The sequence below is a fragment of the Podarcis raffonei genome, chromosome 7 (genome assembly GCF_027172205.1).
Source record: "Podarcis raffonei isolate rPodRaf1 chromosome 7, rPodRaf1.pri, whole genome shotgun sequence".
NCBI lineage: Eukaryota > Metazoa > Chordata > Lepidosauria > Squamata > Lacertidae > Podarcis > Podarcis raffonei.
This window is the reverse complement of record NC_070608.1, coordinates 20,854,643-20,874,126: the sequence shown is the minus strand read 5'-3', so window position 1 is coordinate 20,874,126 and position 19,484 is coordinate 20,854,643. Positions and strand designations below refer to the sequence as shown.

The following is a 19,484-nucleotide window of genomic DNA, read 5'->3' as shown; positions in this document are numbered from 1 at the left end:
GCCTGGAACACATAAGCGGCTCTCAGCTCCATTTACACTGTCAGGAGTACGGACCAGGAAAGTGGTATCTATTACCATTCGACTTCACAACAACCATCATAGCATGAAAGACAGACTTTCTTTGGGGATATTTTTCTTTTCTGAGCAAGGCAACCTAAACACTGTGTAATCCCAAAGCAGCCCTACATGACAGACTACCTAAATTATGCCTACAGGAACGATCTGCTAAAGTACGTACCACATTTAAGGACTCCCGGCTGACTTGCACAATTAAGTGGGGTCTCCTTTATAGGGTACTGGAGACATGTCTATTACGGTTTATCTATGTGGTCCAGCTCACACAAACATGTGTTGTTTATCCCTTCTTGACTGCCTCATCAAATCATTGCTCGTTTGCTTGGATGAGCTATCACAGTTTAATCCCCTCAGAGAAAACCTGCATCTCATGCAATTCCAACTCAAACAACGCTTTTCCAGTGAAGATGCTTCACACATTCAGTTGAGAGATCAAGTGAAATATATATATATATATATATATATATATATATATATATATATATATATGTAGGTGTGAACCAAGACAAAAGTCAGTGAATGCTGAAACAGGTCCCAGGATACTAACTTCCTGCCTTCCTGCTGACCTGGCTACAGGACAGATTTCAATATTTTCCCCATAGTTTCAAGTGTTTAAAAGTTGCCATTGCCTCAAAGGTTCGATTTCTGCTAAGCAGCAACTGCAGCAACTGCAACTTATTCTGGAGAATAATGTGAGGAACGGTCTTTTTAAAACTCTACTTATGGCACTATCCCCAGCCCAGCAACAGTAGACTGGCAGATAACTGCACAGATAAAACGGGGAAAGGGGAATTGCAGCCTGTTAAATTAATCCACATCCGAATTGCAGCCATCTCCCCTACAAATCTCTGAATTTTTCTCATACAGCTAAGGGAGTGGTGATTGACTAGATAGAATTGCAATCAGCTTCTGAGCTGGTCCATTTCATCCCCAGAGATATATTATACTGCCAGAATGATTCAATATAACTGGAAGGATTTTGCATTGTTCTTGGTGGTTCTATCATTCTAGAATTTTTTTTATTTTGTTGTTTTAAAAACACTTCAAATATTGTTATGGCCAATGGCTTCATGTCATAGACCAAATGGAGCAAACAGCACACAGACCTAGTGGTGGGAGGAAAAAATCCTTAAATAAGGGACACAGGGGAATGATTAATGGACTTCAATGTCTGTACACTAATGCACAAAGCATGGGAAATAAACAAGATGAGCTTGAGCTCTTGGTACAGCAAACTAAATATGACATAATAGGCATCACTGAAACCTGGTGGGATAAGTCCCACGATTGGAATGTAATAATGGAGGGATACAATCTATTTCAGAGAAACAGACTAGACAAGAAAGGAGGAGGAGTGGCGTTATATGTCAGGGATGTGTATACCTGTGAAGAGATCCAAGATTTAGAACCTCAAAGCCAAAGTGAGAGCATTTGGGTCAAAATTAAGGGAGAGAAGAATAACAGTGACCTCATTGTGGGAGTTTACTATAGATCCCCAAGCCAAACGGAGGACATAGATGATGCCTTCCTGGAACAGATGGCCAAGCATGCAAAAGGAAGGGAGATAGTAGTAATGGGGGACTTCAATTACCCGGATATTTGTTGGATGTCAAACTCAGCCAAGAGCATAAGGTCAAACAGATTCCTCACTGGCCTTGCAGACAACTTCATTGTCCAGAAAGTGGGAGAAGCAACAAGAGGAACAGCCATTTTAGATCTGGTCCTAACCAATGTTGATGACCTGGTTAGTGGGGTAGAAGTGGAAGGATCATTAGGCGCGAGTGATCATGCTCTTCTGAAGTTTACTATACAGCGGAAAGGAGCAGCCAAGCATACTAGGACTCAATTTCTTGACTTTAAGAAAGCCGACTTCATAAAACTTAGGGAAGTGCTGGGTGAGATCCCATGGACAGTAATACTAAAAGGAAAGGGAGTTCATGATGGCTGGGAGTTTGTTAAGAGGGAGATAGTAAAAGCACAACTTCAGGCAATACCAATGAGACGGAAACATGGAAGGTGCCTAAAGAAGCCAGGGTGGCTATCTAAAGAACTTTTAACTGAGTTAAGATTAAAAAAGGATGTGTACAAAAAATGGAAAAGGGGGGAAACCACCAAAGAGGAATTCAAACAAATAGCCAGCACGTGTAGACACAAAGTCAGAAAAGCTAAAGCACAGAATGAACTCAGGCTTGCTAGAGAGGTTAAAAGCAACAAAAAAGGCTTTTATGGGTATGTTCGTAGCAAAAGGAAGAACAAAGAAACAGTGGGGTCACTCAGAGGAGAAGATGGTGAAATGCAAACAGGGGACACAGAAAGGGCTGAACTCCTCAATGCCTCTTTGCCTCAGTCTTCTCCGATAAAGAAAACAATGCCCGACCTGAAGAATTTGGAGCAAAGGATTCAGCAGAGGAAACACAGCCCAGAATAACTAAGGAGATAGTACAAGAATACTTGGCTAGTTTAGATGTATTCAAGTCTCCAGGGCCAGATGAACTGCATCCAAGAGTATTAAAAGAACTGGCAGATGTGATCTCAGAACCACTGGCAGTCATCTTTGAGAATTCCTGGAGAACAGGCGAAGTCCTGGCAGACTGGAGGAGGACAAATGTTGTCCCTATTTTCAAAAAGGGGAAAAGAGAGGACCCAAATAATTACCGCCCAGTCAGTCTGACATCAATACCAGGGAAGATTCTGGAGCAGATCATTAAGCAAACAGTCTGTGAGCACCTAGAAAGGAATGCTGTGATCACCAATAGTCAGCATGGATTTCTGAAAAATAAGTCATGTCAGACTAACCTGATCTCGTTTTTTGACAGAATTACAAGCCTGGTAGATGAAGGGAATGCAGTGGATGTAGCCTACCTTGATTTCAGCAAGGCATTTGACAAGGTGCCCCATGATATTCTTGTAAAGAAGCTGGTAAAATGCGGTCTTGACTATGCTACCACTCAGTGGATTTGTAACTGGCTGACTGACCAAACCCAAAGGGTGCTCATCAATGGTTCCTCTTCATCCTGGAGAAGAGTGACTAGTGGGGTGCCACAGGGTTCTGTCTTGGGCCTGGTCTTATTCAACATCTTTATCAATGACTTGGATGATGGACTCAAGGGCATCCTGATCAAATTTGCAGATGACACCAAACTGGGAGGGGTGGCTAACACCCCAGAGGACAGGATCACACTTCAAAACGACCTTGACAGATTAGAGAACCGGGCCAAAACAAACAAGATGAATTTTAAATGTGATTTAAATATGCAAATGGCCTTAAATATGGCCTTGTCTTAATAATAAATGTGCTCAGTACTTCTACGGGGTTTTCAATGGAAAAGACCTGTTTTGATGGTTCAGTGAAGTTTGTAAACCTTTTTGGAAACAGACTGCTCTACTTTTGCGATCTGTATATACTCCACAGCACTGTAGGTAATTATGATGATCATAACAGGTCAACAAAAGCAGCATCAAGGGACCTTTTATATCCTGTTGCAAACCTCTGAGCCAGGTATGCCAGCACAAAGCAATAGACTGTGGTAGATCCACCTGCTCTAAATCTTGCTTGGCCTTCCATAATTACCTCTTTCAGTTCCACCCAGCCTATCAAATGATTGCATGCAAACATTTTAGATGCAAAATAAATAACAGCTTTTGGAATACTACCTAGAAGGATCAGAGCATTAACTATAGAGTTTTCTACACAGAGCTTTAAAGTTTGGCCAAACTTTAAGCCCACTGTTCCACATCATGCTGGAAAGAGAAATTCAACCAAGTTGTTGGCGGAAGCCAACACAATGAGTCCCTCCAGTGCAATGGGACTTTCCCCTCTCTCCTCCCCAACACCCTCCCCAAATCTGCTTGGGAGGGTTGGGAGATTGTTCCATCTGGCAAGCAGGAATGTTTGTGCTGATGGAGCTAACACCTTTGCACAACACTGAATTCTACCCAAAATCTTCTCCCGTTGGCCTTGTTATTTCTTAGCCTTTAAATCAAGTGTTGCTGAATTGACAGATGATCTCTCCTCCCACCATGCATCACCCAGATTTGTCCTAGAGGTCCCCCCAATCCTCCGGAGCACATCTGGGTAGGGTAAATGGGGAAAAGGGGGGGGGACAAATCCCATTGCACATGCAGAAATCTGCAATGATGTGACATTTCACTTGAATATTGCAATTAGTTTTATACACATTTGCTGCATTAATCCTATAACAAGATCAAATATGTTTCATTTCAGAATGTCTTCATACCTTCCTATGTTCCTAAGTTCTACTCAATGCCTAGTCAAAATCACATGTTTGTAATTCAATCCAATTATTTTAGGTCCCATCCTTTGAAGCAACATAAAATGAACCTGCTTTATCACAGCTCAGTTGGTAGAGCATGAGACTCTTAATCTCAGGCTGTGGATTTGAGCCCCACGTTGGGTGAAAGATTCCTGGATTGTAGGGGGTTGGACTCGATGATCCTTGTGGTCCTTCCAACTCTATGATTCAGTAATCTCTGTGGCAGCCCTTCAATTATATGAAGATGTCTATCATGTCACTTTTTAATTGCTTCTTCTCCAGGCTAAATATCCCCAGCTCCTTCAAACTTTCCTCAAAAGACTTTGGCGCTAAAACATTTAACAACAGTACAGAATAAATTGTGGCTTTCCACTTGTAGTTTTTAATCTCTGGTTATTCCAGTCTCCATCTCTGATCATCTCTTTTGTCACTTGCTACACATAAAATATTTTGCTCATCTCCCAGAGACTACAAAACCCTCCAGGCTGTCAAGATAGCTGCAGAACTTGTGTATATTTTATAGAATTCATAATCAAAAGGCTGTCTATGGTGTTGCCAAAACCAACAGAAAGTCTGATAAGGCTTTCTACTGTCTAAGATACAATTATTTTACAAGATGAATTATTTTTATTACATAGTTATCACAGCCACTTTTTGTTATCAGACAGTTTGTTGTGACAAAAGAATTGAACGGATCTTTCTACGGTTCAGTGTTGTGAAGTGCTCAAAGTGCTATCTCACAGGAAGCTGGCTGTACATTGCAAATCCATGGAAAAAAAATAACCCATCATATCCTATTTAAAGATGTTTATGCACAATCAATTAGTAGCACCGGCCTTGAAAAAATGAGTCAAGCATCGTTAGTCATACAGCTGACAAAAACGGGTAAAAGCATCTCCTTATATGTCCATATAGCTTTTTCTTACTTGGAAGCTTTCCACAAGAAATTACTAGGACTCACTTCAAATGTCTAGGATCATCCTGGACGGGGGGCATCTTGGTTACTGACTCAACATTCCCAGTGAATTTCCCATTAGACTCTTATCAATACATCAGCAGTATTGTTTTTGTTTGGCGCTATAAATAATATACCAAGATGATAGTGACTTGAGATCAGGTCCACCCCCACCGTCCACCCCAACATCATCACCACTATCATTTGTAACAAGCAGCCATGGGGAGGGGCAGATGACAAAATCAGGAACTGGAACTGAAATCCCCAGTGTTCACTTATTTGTCCCATTTCCAGAATAGAAATAAATCTAGTGAACATAAATAAATACTGTGGTCCCAATCCAAATCTAACAAAAATGTTGTGAGACAGGAGATCCAAAACCAGGTCTCCATTATCTACACCTTTGGCCCTGCATCTTTCTTTTTTAAAAAAGAAAAAGATTTAAATCAATTCGTTACTTCTTAGAAGGTAGAGAGCAGTAACAGAAGCAGAAGGTAGCTCAGTAACAGAAAAAAAAAACACTGAACACACCAGGTTTTACAAGTCTTAACAAGGCTCCCTTAAAACCCTGCAGATGTTTCCCCTAAGGAGGAAGACCAATTTCCCATTGATTTTCAGTGAAACTTTAGCTAAAGGAATCTCAGTAAGCCGAAAAGAACTTCTGTTTGAAACCCTTTGGAAAACTGTTGGTAGCAGTGGGCTGGAAGGATTAGAATCATGATTCAGTAGAAAGTAGTTCTTTCTCCATTCATTCATTCATTCATTCATTCATTCATTGATTCATTCATCTTTTGATCCATCCGTCCCTTTATTATGAGTGTTTTTTATCATTTGATGCTTACCTCCTGTTAGCATAAGGGCACATTTGCACATGCAGTTGTCATTGTCAGCATCTTTGGTACTAAAGTCAGCTCCGTGCAGTATCAAACTGCTCTGTTTTCCTGCGGTTCCTGAATGACCCTTTAGATACAGCCTACAAAGAGACAAGAGAGGTTCTTCATGTTATCCAATACAGCCACACAACGAACCACACTTGATTTGGAATTCTGTGGTGGTGACAAGTCAGGAAGATTCCCGAAATCCTGAAAATGCTGCGGGTCAGTGAAATCATATTTCAGCCATATCATTATGACTTAACTAATTTGTGATTTCCCCACTAGGGCTGGATCTAGACACACCAAAGAAGCATTTCAGTTTAAAGAGTTGTAAATTCAAACAGGGAAAACAGGTAGAGGAAAATGGGACTCCATGTCGCCATCCGGTGGCACAATGTTATATCACACATACAACACATATAAATGACTTTTTCTTTACCAGTCTACCTGAGTCCTAGAACTCATGGACATACAATGAAGGTGAAGGTCGGAAGATTCAGGAGAGACCAAAGAAAGGAATTTTTCACACAGTGTGCAGTTAAACTATGGAATTGGTTCCCACAGAAAGTAGTGATGGCCACCAACTTAGGTGGTTTTAACAGAGAATCAAACAAGTCCCAGCAAAGGAAGAATGGATACAAAAACTTATGGAATATGCAGAAATGGCAAAACTTACTGGAAGAATAAGAAATCAAGGTAACAAACTTTTTATAAAAGAACGGAAAGGGTTTATTGAATATTTACAGATAAAAACACAGGCAGGGTTGTTGTAACCCGCAGCTACATAAGAGTATGTATTTAAAGAAGATAAATAAATAAGTTAAGTTAATTTGGATATGCAGAAGATATTAAAAATAAAGTTAAGGGAACCTGCAGAAAGAGGAGGAAGGAAGTCAAGTTTTAAAATGTTAGAATTTTTGTAAAACCAGTGAAATGTATATATCTGAAAAATATTTTTAAAAAGCTAAAAAAAAAGGATTCACAACTTCATGGAGGATCATTGGCTGTGATCTGTGATGGCTTTGTTCTACCTGGGTGGCCATCTGTCATGGATGCTTTAACTGAGATTCTGACATTGCAGGGTTTGGACTAGATTACCACTGAGTCCCTTCCAACTCTATGATTCTTTAATTCTACCTCCACTGGTGACGGCAGTGTGCTCCTCAACTCAGTAGCTGGGAATCACAATTTGAAAGACTGCTAAGTCCTCAAGTCCTGCTTGCGGACTTCCCAGAAGCTTCTACCTGGTTGGCCACTGTTAGAACAGGATACTGGATTAGATGGGCCATTGGCCTGATCCAGGAGGGCTTTTATTGTGTTCTTATACGATTGCACTGTCAGCTACACAATGCCCATTCCCAACTAAGAGAACGCTGCTGCACAATCCCTTTACACACAGCCAGAATTGGATCAGTAAGGGGAGAATTAAGGGCACTGCGTTGGAAAGAATGCAGCCAATCAAAATGGCAAGATAAATCCAATGTAGGGGAAGTTCCAAATTCAGGGCTAAGATAAAGTATCTTGGAAAAAGTCAGAGAAAGGCTGGGCATAAAAACAGTCACGCTTTATGAGGCACAGTTGAAGTGCAGTGCCAATTAGATATTGTTTTCTAAAGCAATACACAGGCTACATTTTGGAGCAATAAGTATTCTGCCAGTCCTTATGCTTTTATTGTTGTTGCTTGAATATAAACAAACTAAATTGAGATTAAAGCCTTCTAGATTTACTGAACTTGGACTCTCATGGCTTATTTTGGTAAATGATCTTACTTTTTTTTTCCCCTAGAGGAAAATAAACTCCTTCGGAATAGTGCTGATAGAAAAACGACTCCGGAACATGGTATCTACAAGCTTATTTTAAACTGTCACAGATCGTCAGTACATCACCCCCCCTGCCAAGCTCACAGAAGCAAATGTCAGCAGAAATAGTGGAACCTGGCTTTTTGACACCATTTAAAGAACTCTGGCGAAATCCCATCATGAAGTCAATAGCCAAAAGTGCTAAAAAAAGAGCCAGGGGTTTCTTAAACTGGATGTATAGAAACTCCATGAGAATTTTTGCTCGACTTAAATCCAAACTGGTCATGGCATAATCTGCACAAGAACAAATAATATTGTCATGTTTACAGCATTGAAATGTGGTTTCCTTGTAAGGTAAAGGTAAAGGTACCCCTGCCTGTACGGGCCAGTCTTGACAGACTCTAGGGTTGTGCGCCCATCTCACTCAAGAGGCCGGGGGCCAGCGCTGTCCGGAGACACTTCCGGGTCACGTGGCCAGCGTGACATCGCTGCTCTGGCAAGCCAGAGCCGCACACGGAAACGCCGTTTACCTTCCCGCTAGTAAGCGGTCCCTATTTATCTACTTGCACCCGGGGGTGCTTTCGAACTGCTAGGTTCGGGGGAGCGCACCCCACCGCGGGGATTCGAACCACCGACCTTTCGATCGGCAAGCCCTAGGCGCTGAGGCTTTTACCCACAGCGCCACCCGCGTCCCGCGTCTTTGTAGGTTATTGCTATTGTTTTGCTATGTTATTATGAAAGTGTTTTCGTACTGTTTGTTTGAAATGCAGCCTTGTTTTCTTTGTTGTAAGCTGCTTTCAGCATAATTTTATTTTGTGGGAAATCGGCATACAAAGAGCATGAATGGAAATGAATGAATGAACACAGAACACAAAAGGTCCCATATTCACTACCCATGTAGTGAATGGACCTGGGAGACCAGAGTTCGAATCCCCACCCGGCCATGTGTTGGAGCATGTGCAGAGTGCCCATTCAACATGCCAGCAGATTGTGCAAATGGCAAAAACCCAGGATGCGGTTGTCAAAGAAAAAAACCCAGACAGTTTGGGTAGGGTCAGTTCCTTCACTGACAGGCAGTCCAAAATATAATGCTGTTCCTCAGCTTAGCAGTAATATACTGTACAGCTGTGGTATAAGGTAACCCTACGTCAGTCGGTCCCAAATTAATAAAATGTATTTCCAGCAAAATGGGCACTGTAAAGCTTCTTTGACCGAGGAGGAGGTAAATAAAACAGTAAAGGACCCCTGGACGGTTAAGTCCAATCAAAGGCAACTATGGGGTGCGGCACTCATCTTGCTTCAAGCCGAGGCAGGTGGCATTTGTCTGCAGACAGCTTTCCAGGTCATGTAGCCAGCATGACTAAACTGCTTCTGGTGCAATGGGACACCGTGACGGAAACCAGAGCACACAGAAACACTGTTTACCTTCCCGCCGCAGCAGTACCTATTTATCTACTTGCGCTGGTGGGGTTTCGAACTGCTAGGTTGGCAGAAGCTGGGACAGAGCAATGGGGGCTCACTCCATTGTGGGGATTCGAACCGCTGACCTTCCAATTGGCAAGCCCAAGAGGTCCAGTGGTTTAGACCACAGAGCCACCTGCTGTGGGAATAAGCAGCACCTTATTCCCCCATAATGTTAGATGAGTCATCCATTGGGGTATCTGTTGATAAAATTATCTGTTGATAAAATTCATATAATAATTTTAATAATTTTTACATGTAGGGGAAAGTTAACTATACAGTGGTACCTCGGGTTAAGAACTTAATTTGTTCCAGAGGCCCGTTCTTAACCTGAAACGGTTCTTAACCTGAAACATGCTTTTGCTAATGGGGCCTCCTGCTGCCGCTGTGCTGCTGGCGCGCAATTTCTGTTCTTATCCTGGGGCAAAGTTCTTAACCTGGAGCAACCGTTCTCTGGTTAGTGGAGTTTGTAACCCAAAGCATCTGTAACCCAAAGCGTCTGTAACCCGAGGTATCACTGTAAAGGAGAAAAAAGCCCTGGTTACCGAAAGAGGAGAATGAACTAAATTCTTTCCTTGATCTCTCCCACAGCTGTCTATATTTATGACATTCTTCCAGTCTAATAGCATAATTGTGTTTTACCAGAAGTTCTCTTCGGGCCTTTGCAATTTTGAGTTTTGATTTCTCTAGCGTTAATGGCTTAACATATCTTTCACATCATGCTACAGAGATGGTCTGCAGTACATCTGCGCAGTGAGACACAGCTAAATGAGTATCTGTAACAGAACACACATGCAACTGGATTCTAAGTGAGAAACAGAGAGGGCAATTCACATGTGGAGAAAAGATTGCCGCAGTCGGGGCTTTTTAGTTTAGGCCAAAGGCGAGTAAGGGGATTGTTATGTACTGAGTTGAATAGGATCCAAAATGCAGCAGTCTGATTGGCCCTAGAACAATAGGATCCAGAATGCAGCAGTCTGATTGGTCCACAGGAGCCACCCAATCCAGCTCCAGGTGGAAGTGAATCCGCAACCTGATTGGCCTACAGGCGAATCCCAGAATTAGCCAATCACGTGGGGCCCATTGTGTAAATAATGTATATAAAGCAGACATCCTGGAGGAACTTCCATTCCTCATCACTACTATGAGCTGAATAAAGAACATGAAATCCACTCTCAACTCCGAGTATATTTCAGAGATGATTATGCAAGGTATAGAGAAAGTGGACTCGTTGACATCAAATACAGATGAATACTGGAAGATTCACCAAGAGCACTAAGGCTCCAATTCTATAGGCAGGTGAGCACCAAAGGTGGACAAACTGCCTTGTCAAATGCCAGCAGAGTAACAGTGAATGGAGCCTGCAATTTGTCTCTGTGCCCTCTTTAGGAATTTCCCTCCCATTTGGAACAATGTGAATGTAATTTACTGTGCCAACTGTGAGGGTGGACTTTCCTCCCTGGAGGAGGGGGAATGGCATGGATCCTTCCTCTGTTCATCCCCCAACATGCTCTGCATCAGCATCCTTTTTGCCTCCACCAACATCTACTGACTGTTGGTGAAGACTGGACCAAAACGGTGAGGTCCCCTTCTCTGAGAAAGGAAATCTCTCTCCAGCTTTATACACAGAGATCTGCTTTATCCTATAGTCTCTGCAATGCCCCCTTCCTCTTGGACTCTAGGACTGCAGGCCCCAGAACTGATCACATTTACAAAGACAACAGATTCAGAATCCAGAAGATATAATCTGGAGCTGGATTCAAATATGTTTACTCAGAAGCAAACAAACTCTTTGCCTGGAACTGGACCTTATTTAGGAAAACTTCCTTTATTTCTAAGGGTTGTATTTCCAAATGAGTTACCCAAAGGGGTTGACTAATTCCCCTGGGATGAAATCTAGACATCTACCTGTTCTGATCAGCTTGGGTCTTCTAAGGAGGCTTCAAAAGGCAACAACTGGTCTAGATTATGCTTGAGTAATGTCCTAATTTTGATTTATTGCTTTAACTACTAAACACTTTTTATCTAGAGGTAAAAGGAGAGAGAGAGAATGAGCCTCATCTGAAAATATGCCAGGCGTCAATTCAACTTTATTGCAAAATCAAGTGCCAGTAATTGTATATTTTCAATTCATCTGAAGCCAAAAATATTTTTTCCTTGCAAAGAAGTCGATATTTTTTGTATCACACGCATGATATCAGGGATGTACTCCTACTTTGGCAAGGGAACATTCACTTAAGGCAAGACAGTGATTACGGGGAAGTTCCCAAGTATTTGAAAATGCATAATAGGATACAGTAATTGTCATAGTTTCAAGAAAAATGCTTTTTTTCTATGCCACAAATTATTTGATTTCCTTCTGTATTCACTTCACTAATAGCAGAAGAAAATAAGCACATGTGCTTGTTATGCTCAGAGGCAGTGACTGAAGCTGTCTTGACCTAACCTGGTTAATGATGCAGATATATTTGTTGGAATTGTAGGTCTGGACTATGCACATAGCAGAAACTCTGCAGAGTTGAATTGTATATTGATTTCTCCTTTACGCCTTATTCTAGGAAGGCTGTGGAGGTCCCAAACCAGTGTCTGGAGGTAGCAAAGGACTGGATGTGGGCAAACAAATTGACACTTAATTCAGACAGGACAGTGCACAGGGTAAGGATCTGAAACGTGAATTTCAAAGGATAGTTGTGACCATAAAGAAGGCTGATCGCCGAAGAATTGATGCTTTTGAATTATGGTGCTGGAGGAGACTCTTGAGAGTCCCATGGACTGCAAGAAGATCAAACCTATCCATTCTTAAGGAAATCAGCCCTGAGTGCTTACTGGAAGGATAGATCTTGAAGCTGAGACTCCAATACTTTGGCCACCTCATGAGAAGAGAAGACTCCCTGGAAAAGACTCTGATGTTGGGAAAGACTGAGGGCACAAGGAGAAGGGGACGACAGAGGACGAGATGGTTGGACAGTGTTTTCGAAGCTACCAGCATGAGTTTGACCAAATTGCAGGAGGCAGTGGAAGACAGGAGTGCCTGGCGTGCTCTGGTCTATGGGGTCACGAAGAGTCAGACACAACTAAATGACTAAACAACAATAACAAGTTGTGTTTCAGTTCACTAGCTTCAGGAAATGTGATTAAGTAAGTTTTCATTAAAGATGAAATGAGCCTAATATCTTCCCCATCCCTTATTACATGGAAAACAAGAGGTTGTCACACTAGTGCTTGCCTTGTAAGGCTAATGTGGAGGGGAGGGGGGTTGTGTAGAACCCATGAGTTGGTCGGAGATACAGAAATGCCTAAGGAATGTGTGTAGTGTGAAACATACACCAAGCCCAAACAATGTTGCCCAAACAATGAGGTTCGGCTGTCATGGTTTATACCTGTATATTCTAATTCTCCCACTGATTCCCTGGTTTGAACAAACCATAGGTTGCTGAGTTTTTCTATGCATGGAACCTATGGTTTATTAAAACCATTGTTTGTCTCCAAATCAGAAATGGAAGGCACAGTTTGATCTCGGGTTCTGTTTCTGGCTTGTGGATTAGCTATGGGTTACTCATACTGGGAAACGAGTGAGGGAATCAGATTATGCAAGCAGCTGCAAAGCCTGTCTTCAACAGCCCAACTATAGTGATGTCACAACTGGGTTTTCGGGTGTTCATATAAACACAGTTTGGCATTCTATAACTCGGGGCACGAAAGTTCTTTAACGAACAGCTAATTTCTAAGTGTAGGTAATCAGTGCAGAAAAATCAAGAACTGGAAAGGGTATTCCTGGAAATGTTTACAGAAATTTGAAATAAATAAATGTTGCCGTGGAATCCTTGATTTGCTTTCTAAGGACATAATGTGGGTTTCAAGAAGTGCCAAGATGAATTATGTGCCACTAAGACCCCAGTTTGAAAAACACAAACAGCCTGTTAAACATATTTCTACTCCCATGGCGTCATTTGTGGCTTCTAGAGTCAGATATGAGTGAAAGGTTCACTCATTGTCATCTATTTATACTTTAAGTTGTTAGCTGGTGCCATACTGACCAGGCCAGGAGGGTTCAGACTGAACCCACCCTGAACACTTTTCTTCTTCTTTTAAAAATCAGAGTCATGGCCTTATAAAAAAAAAATCTGCAGTTCAGAATTATGACTCTGTCTCTTTAAATAGAATCAGGAATTAGGTACATGGGGCTTGTTATTACTGCTAAACAGACTAATAAAGACTACTCAGTAATGAGTTTGCTTTATGCATGGTTCGGTTTGCAGCAGATTGTCAGGGAGATTTAATGCAATCAGGTCTTAGTTTTCCATTCTGATAAAAGTCTCATGTACCTGTATTTTTCGTTCTATAAGACGCACCAGACCATAAAACGCACCTAGTTTTTGGAGGAGGAAAGCAAGAAAAAAAATATTCTGAATCTCAGAAACCGGAACAAGAGGGATCGCTGCGCCACGAAAGCAGTGATCCCTCTTGCTGTTCTGGCTTCTGGGATAGCTGTGCAGCCTGCATTTGCTCCATAACACACACACACATTTCCCCTTACTTTTTAGGAGGGAAAAAGTGAGTCTTATAAAGCAAAATGTATGGTAATTGCTTGTTTGTGGAATCTCCTGTCTCACCATGTCCAGGGATGGCCTGCTTTACCAAAGACAGTCTTCTATTTGAAGGTGTCCTCTATTGGAATGGCTGTCCCAGTCCAGAAGGAAGATTAAGAAGCAGGAGAAAGAAGAGCAGGAGTCTTGAACTAGCGTATCAACAGATGAATGTGAACTCATCTGTTGAGTTGTGGTAGATCAGTAATAGGACATCTACAGCAAGCAATGCACCAAGCTTCTGAATTGGCCCTTCCTGGCACTCTCTCTAGGCTACACCCCGTCTCCCAGGTCCCCCCACACACACCTTGAGGAGGATTTTCTGTGCAACTGAGGAGCGTGGGGTGGAGGCAGACAGATCATGGGGAGGCAAGCTTTAGCCAAGAAACAAAACAAAACAAAACCTGTATATATATTTTTAATAAGCATTTGGCTCACACCTACTGAAAATGCCTAGTGATAATTGACAACAGCTTTCATTTTTTTTCTCTTTTAAAAAAACACAGGGCAGGTGAAGGGTGGAAATTGATGGATGATGAATGAATGTGTCCTGTCTCGCTGTCAACATATTGCATGGACTGGGATTTGATTGGATTAAGCTACAACTGTGAGTTTACAAACCTTACGAGAACAATAGCGTCAGCTTTCAGTTAGCCAAACAACATTTCTCTTAACGTTTGCTAATGCTCAGAGATAGCTCACACAGTGCCACTTAGGACTTTGGTCACTCAAAGCATTTTGGCATTGTTCCAAAACGGGCCTCTTGCTAACAGGCACTAGATTAAATCACTACAGGTTTTGGTATATTTCAGGTCATTCCCGAGAAGTCATGGTGGCCTGTTGAATGCAGGAATAAATCTCCATGTTGAGAACATTTGCAAAATATATACAGAAAGCACATCTGCTAAAATCTTATTATGCATTGCATTCTACAGTGTTGTGTTCTACAGTCATATGGCTTGAACGAGCTCATTTGGGTTAGGATTGATTTGATGGTAACTTGGAGGTTCTGTAACCAGAGAAGGAGAAAATTGGGTGTTCCAACCCACCTAGGCTGTTCTGGAGTACATCCTTCCCATTGTGATATCATAATATTATGTACTTCCCTACCTCTGTTACCATTATTGGCTGCTGATGCTGCTGGAGGCAGGGGGAAAGCACAACAAGGCAATCTCATGGCATGAGTGAAATGTCCCCCACATTATATTTGAGAGTGTAGAATGTAATGGCAGGATGCTTTCCCCATGTTCAGTGCAACACGTTGTTTGGCTGTTTCATTAATTCCCATCACACTACTTCTTGCCATTGCCCCCCTCCATATCTTCTCCCAGCCACTTTATTTAGTAAATTCCCATCTGAAATTTGCTTGCAAAATCAGAGAGAAGTTTATGTTCTGCTGTATACTATTTAAATCAAATACATCTGATGAATGTGAATGCTAATGTGAAAATTTGTTTCAGCCAAATATTCTAATTTGAAACAAACACACATGAAAGCTCAAGGCATGCCAGAAACAAATGTGCATTCCCCATGATTACAAAGTCTTCTGTTTAACTTTCTTTATTTCCTCATATAGATATAGAAAGAGATTAATTTGGCCCCTGGAATGTAAATATGAATATTCCGCCATTATTTAAAATGTGTATCTAAACGGCCCTTGCTTGAACAGAGTTACCCTGTGGTCTAAAAGGATACTTGGAGATAACCCGTTTAATCATTTCTGCATGCAAATACTGCCAGAAAGTTATATTAGAGAACATATAAATCAGATGAGATACGTTCAGATTCAGGAATTAGGTCATCATTCAGCATTGATTAGTAAATGCCACTTATTATCAGCCAATACTCTAAGCTCCTTCGCACTTTTTTTTTTATACCCATCTGGGATATATTTTATCCTGCCTTCTCAGAATATATATATATAGCAGCTGTATGGTTCTGAAAAGAGAGGATTTTTTTAATGTACATGTGTTCAGCATTACTGCTTTCAAATCAGAGATCCTTTAGGCTAATAAAAAGTAGTAGAAAGAAGGAAATACAAACAGTTAGGAGAATAAGCAGAACATGTCTGAAGTCACCAATTGGGAATGATCCAGGCTGAATCAAAACTTTCTATAGTGTTTTGTAGAGCCGCATGAAAAATGATTTTCCATATTTTCTCAGGCATAATATATCACTCCATAGCCTCCGAATCCTTACATCAGTGATTGCAAGGAAATGTTGGAGCAGCGTTATTTGTCCTTTGATAAGGCATTAGTGTGCTGAATGCAAACAAAGCGCTTCTTCCACCTCCCAAGGCTTCCCCCCCCCACTCCTTCACGTTGTTTTCTGTTTTCTATTTTAGGTTCCCTTGAACTAATGCCCAGGCCAACTTGGAAACCAGTTTCTTTGCTGGTTCTTATTATTGCTGATGGAAATGGTAGTATTTGGAAGTTAAAAACGCAGTGCATCCTTCCTCTGTGTTTTCTTGCTAACAGGAAATATTGGATGCAGGATCATTGTTGCTGTTAATAGTTTCATCAGCAAGAAAGATCATTTGCTTGGCTGAAAGGAGTCTGTTTCCCGTGGGGGGTATTCAGAGTAGATGCAACCGGCAACTAGCAATGTGAAAAGAAAGCAACAGTGGATTTTTGCTCAGTAGGCACTTCTTGGGCTCGCTATGCACAATGCGAACCAATGAAAGTTGCGCCATCAAAGGCACAGACACGCTCTGCTCTGTGGTAGGTTGGCCAGCTGTTTGGCATCCAGCCTTAAGATTTAGCTCCCTCCTCAGTTCCACAGCCAACTTCTGTAGCCATCCTAGATTTGGCAAGGGAAGTGAGACTTTTTATTCACGAGGCTGTAACAAGTTCCTACACTAATGCCTTGATGATCAACATTCTTTGGTTAAAAAAAAACTGGGGAGGGGGGAGGACATTGGCCAAGCTTAAATCTCCCAAGATGAAGAGATTTGCATATTGGTAACACACCTCATTATTTTAGCAGCTATTTAGACTGTTAGGTGTAAAGGACAAAGCTCTCGCTTTATGACTTATGCTACTTTGTAAAGTATCATGATGGCACAATATCATGATGATTTTAACTCAAGATGCCAAGGACCGGTGCTCCCCGCCCCCAAGAAAAACAGGTACCATAACTCAACATGTTACAATAAGTCACCAGGCGACTCGGGGCAGCCCTGAACAGATACTGGTTTGACATTAGGGATGTGGGTGGCGCTGTGGTCTAAGCCACCTCTTGGGTTTGCCAATCAGAAGGTCGGCGGTTCAAATCCCCATGATGGGGTTAGCTCCCGTTGCTCTGTCCCAGCTCCTGCCAACCTAGCAGTTTGAAAGCACGTCAAAGTGCAAGTAGATAAATAGGTACCACTGTGACGGGAAGACAAATGGCATTTCTGTGCACTCTGGCTTCCATCACAGCATCCTGTTGTGCCAGAAGCGGTTTAGTCATGCTAGCCATGTCTGAAAGCAGGATGAATGGCGCAACCCCATAGTCATCTTTGACTGGATTTAACCATCCAGGGGTGCTTTACCTTTTACCTTTCCTTACAGGTTTGACCAACAGCTGCGTTCACTGTCCACAGAGGTGCTAAAAACTACAATAAGCTGCCTCCCTAGCTGGTTTGGGGGGTCTCCCCTGGTTCTGGTGCAGGTCAAATAAATGTGCCCCCACCTCCCTCGTTCTCTTAGATTCAGGCAGATGGCTAGGGCAGCTCGGAAGGGCCGTCGTGCAAATGCACATATGTGCAATGGTAAAAGCCTGGCTGGAAACCTTAAAGCCCACTGCCGCTACACAGGAGACAGATGGAAGAAAGAGAAAGATGAACTGCCTCCACCCTCGTGGCTAGGAGATAGGTGGAATCATAGATCTAAAGAAAAGAGTAGACTCACACATGCTGGCCAGCTTGCATTTTGACTTGAAATGTTTGTTTGGGGATTCTCAGAAGTAAGTAAAGGCAGAAAGCAGGACGGGGGAGCACCAGCCCACAAACTGGTGCTGACCTTTAAAGCCCTAAACGGCCTCGGTCCAGTATACCTTAAGGAGCATCTCCACCCCTATCTTTCTGCCTGGAAACTGAGGTCCAGTGCTGAGGGCTTTCTGGTGGATCCCTTGCTGTGAAAAGCCAAGTTACAGGGAACCAGGCAGAGGGCCTTCTCGGTAGTGGCACCCACACTGTGGAATGCCCTCCTACCAGATGTCAAAGAGAAAAACAACTACCAGACTTTTAGAAGACATCTGAAGGCAGCCCTGATTAGGGAAGCTTTTAATGTTTAATAGATTATTGTATTTTCATATTCTGTTAGAAGCCGCCGAGAGTGGCTGGGGAAACCCAGCCAGATGGGCAGGGTATAAATAAAAATAAATAATAATAATAATAATAATAATAATAATAATAATAATAATTAGAGGTGCCAGGGTGGGGAAGCACTGCCAGGAACTGAGACTAAAATCTGAGAATAAGGGTGCATTCAGACATTGCTCTACTTTTCCTGATTACAAAGCTAGCACTTCTATTCTGAATTTTAATGTTCCTTTCACACTGCATTACCTGTTGCCTTATGGTACTGTGGCTTTTGGGTTGATGGAGGGAAGAACAGAATGCCGGAACACTGGCCCATATTTCATCATGTGGAATTACAACTGAAAACTCCTGTGATTTTCCAGATTAACAGGATAACAAATGGAATTTTTTTCTGGCCGCAAATAACATGGAGATAATTGCTAAACTAGATGATGCTACTTTTCCAGAAGTGGCTTTTACAGAGTGTGAAAGATCACAAAAAACATGGAAATTATCATATAAAGAAACATTAGAAAAATGAAAGTAGCCTGACTTTGGCTAGATAAGGCTATATTCAGGTGCTGAGAGACAGGGCGCTTTTGCCTTTATTTGCGTTAATAGAAAGTTATCCATAAGATTTTGTGAGTTTACAGACTTTGAAATCGTACTAGACAAGCTGGGCAATAAGGAGACAAGCACCAGTATATCAAGTCCATGAGATTCCCCTATCACTGTTGGATCTTGGCTCCAACAGATAAGAAACTGAGCTTGGCTAGAGAAAGAACTGTGCAGCTTAACCTCAGCTATTAGATCACTAGCTAGTCTCTTATTTCTACCTTGGGAAATGTTAATCTTTGGGGTTTTAACTGATGTAAGCAGAATTTTCTTGTATGGCTTAAAAAAACTCTACCACTATTATTTCCCCCCAGTATTTTCAAAATATGCATAAAATTACGGTAAATCAAAATTCGATAGTTTGGTGATTTCTAAACCCGATTATAAACCAAATTGAACCTTGTTGCACTGCAGATGATGGAACTGGATGTGCAATAAGGTAATATCAGCTCTCAACTCTATTCTTCTCCCCCCAATGCTAGAGGCAAGGACAGTTGTATCTCTGACACACCCTTCACCCCTTTTCCCTGGCACTGGGAACAATGTCATGGCAGCAACCAGG

General features: G+C 41.9%; 1 protein-coding gene across 1 annotated transcript in view; it reads right to left on the bottom strand.

The window, feature by feature from the left end:
- Positions 1 to 19,484, bottom strand: part of ANGPT1 (angiopoietin 1) — a 145,185-nt gene that overhangs the window by 8,545 nt on the left and 117,156 nt on the right. Inside the window, exon 8 of the mRNA XM_053395440.1 lies at positions 6,147 to 6,277. Coding sequence (XP_053251415.1) covers positions 6,147 to 6,277 — 131 coding nt within the window. The remainder of the gene's footprint in view (positions 1 to 6,146; positions 6,278 to 19,484) is intronic.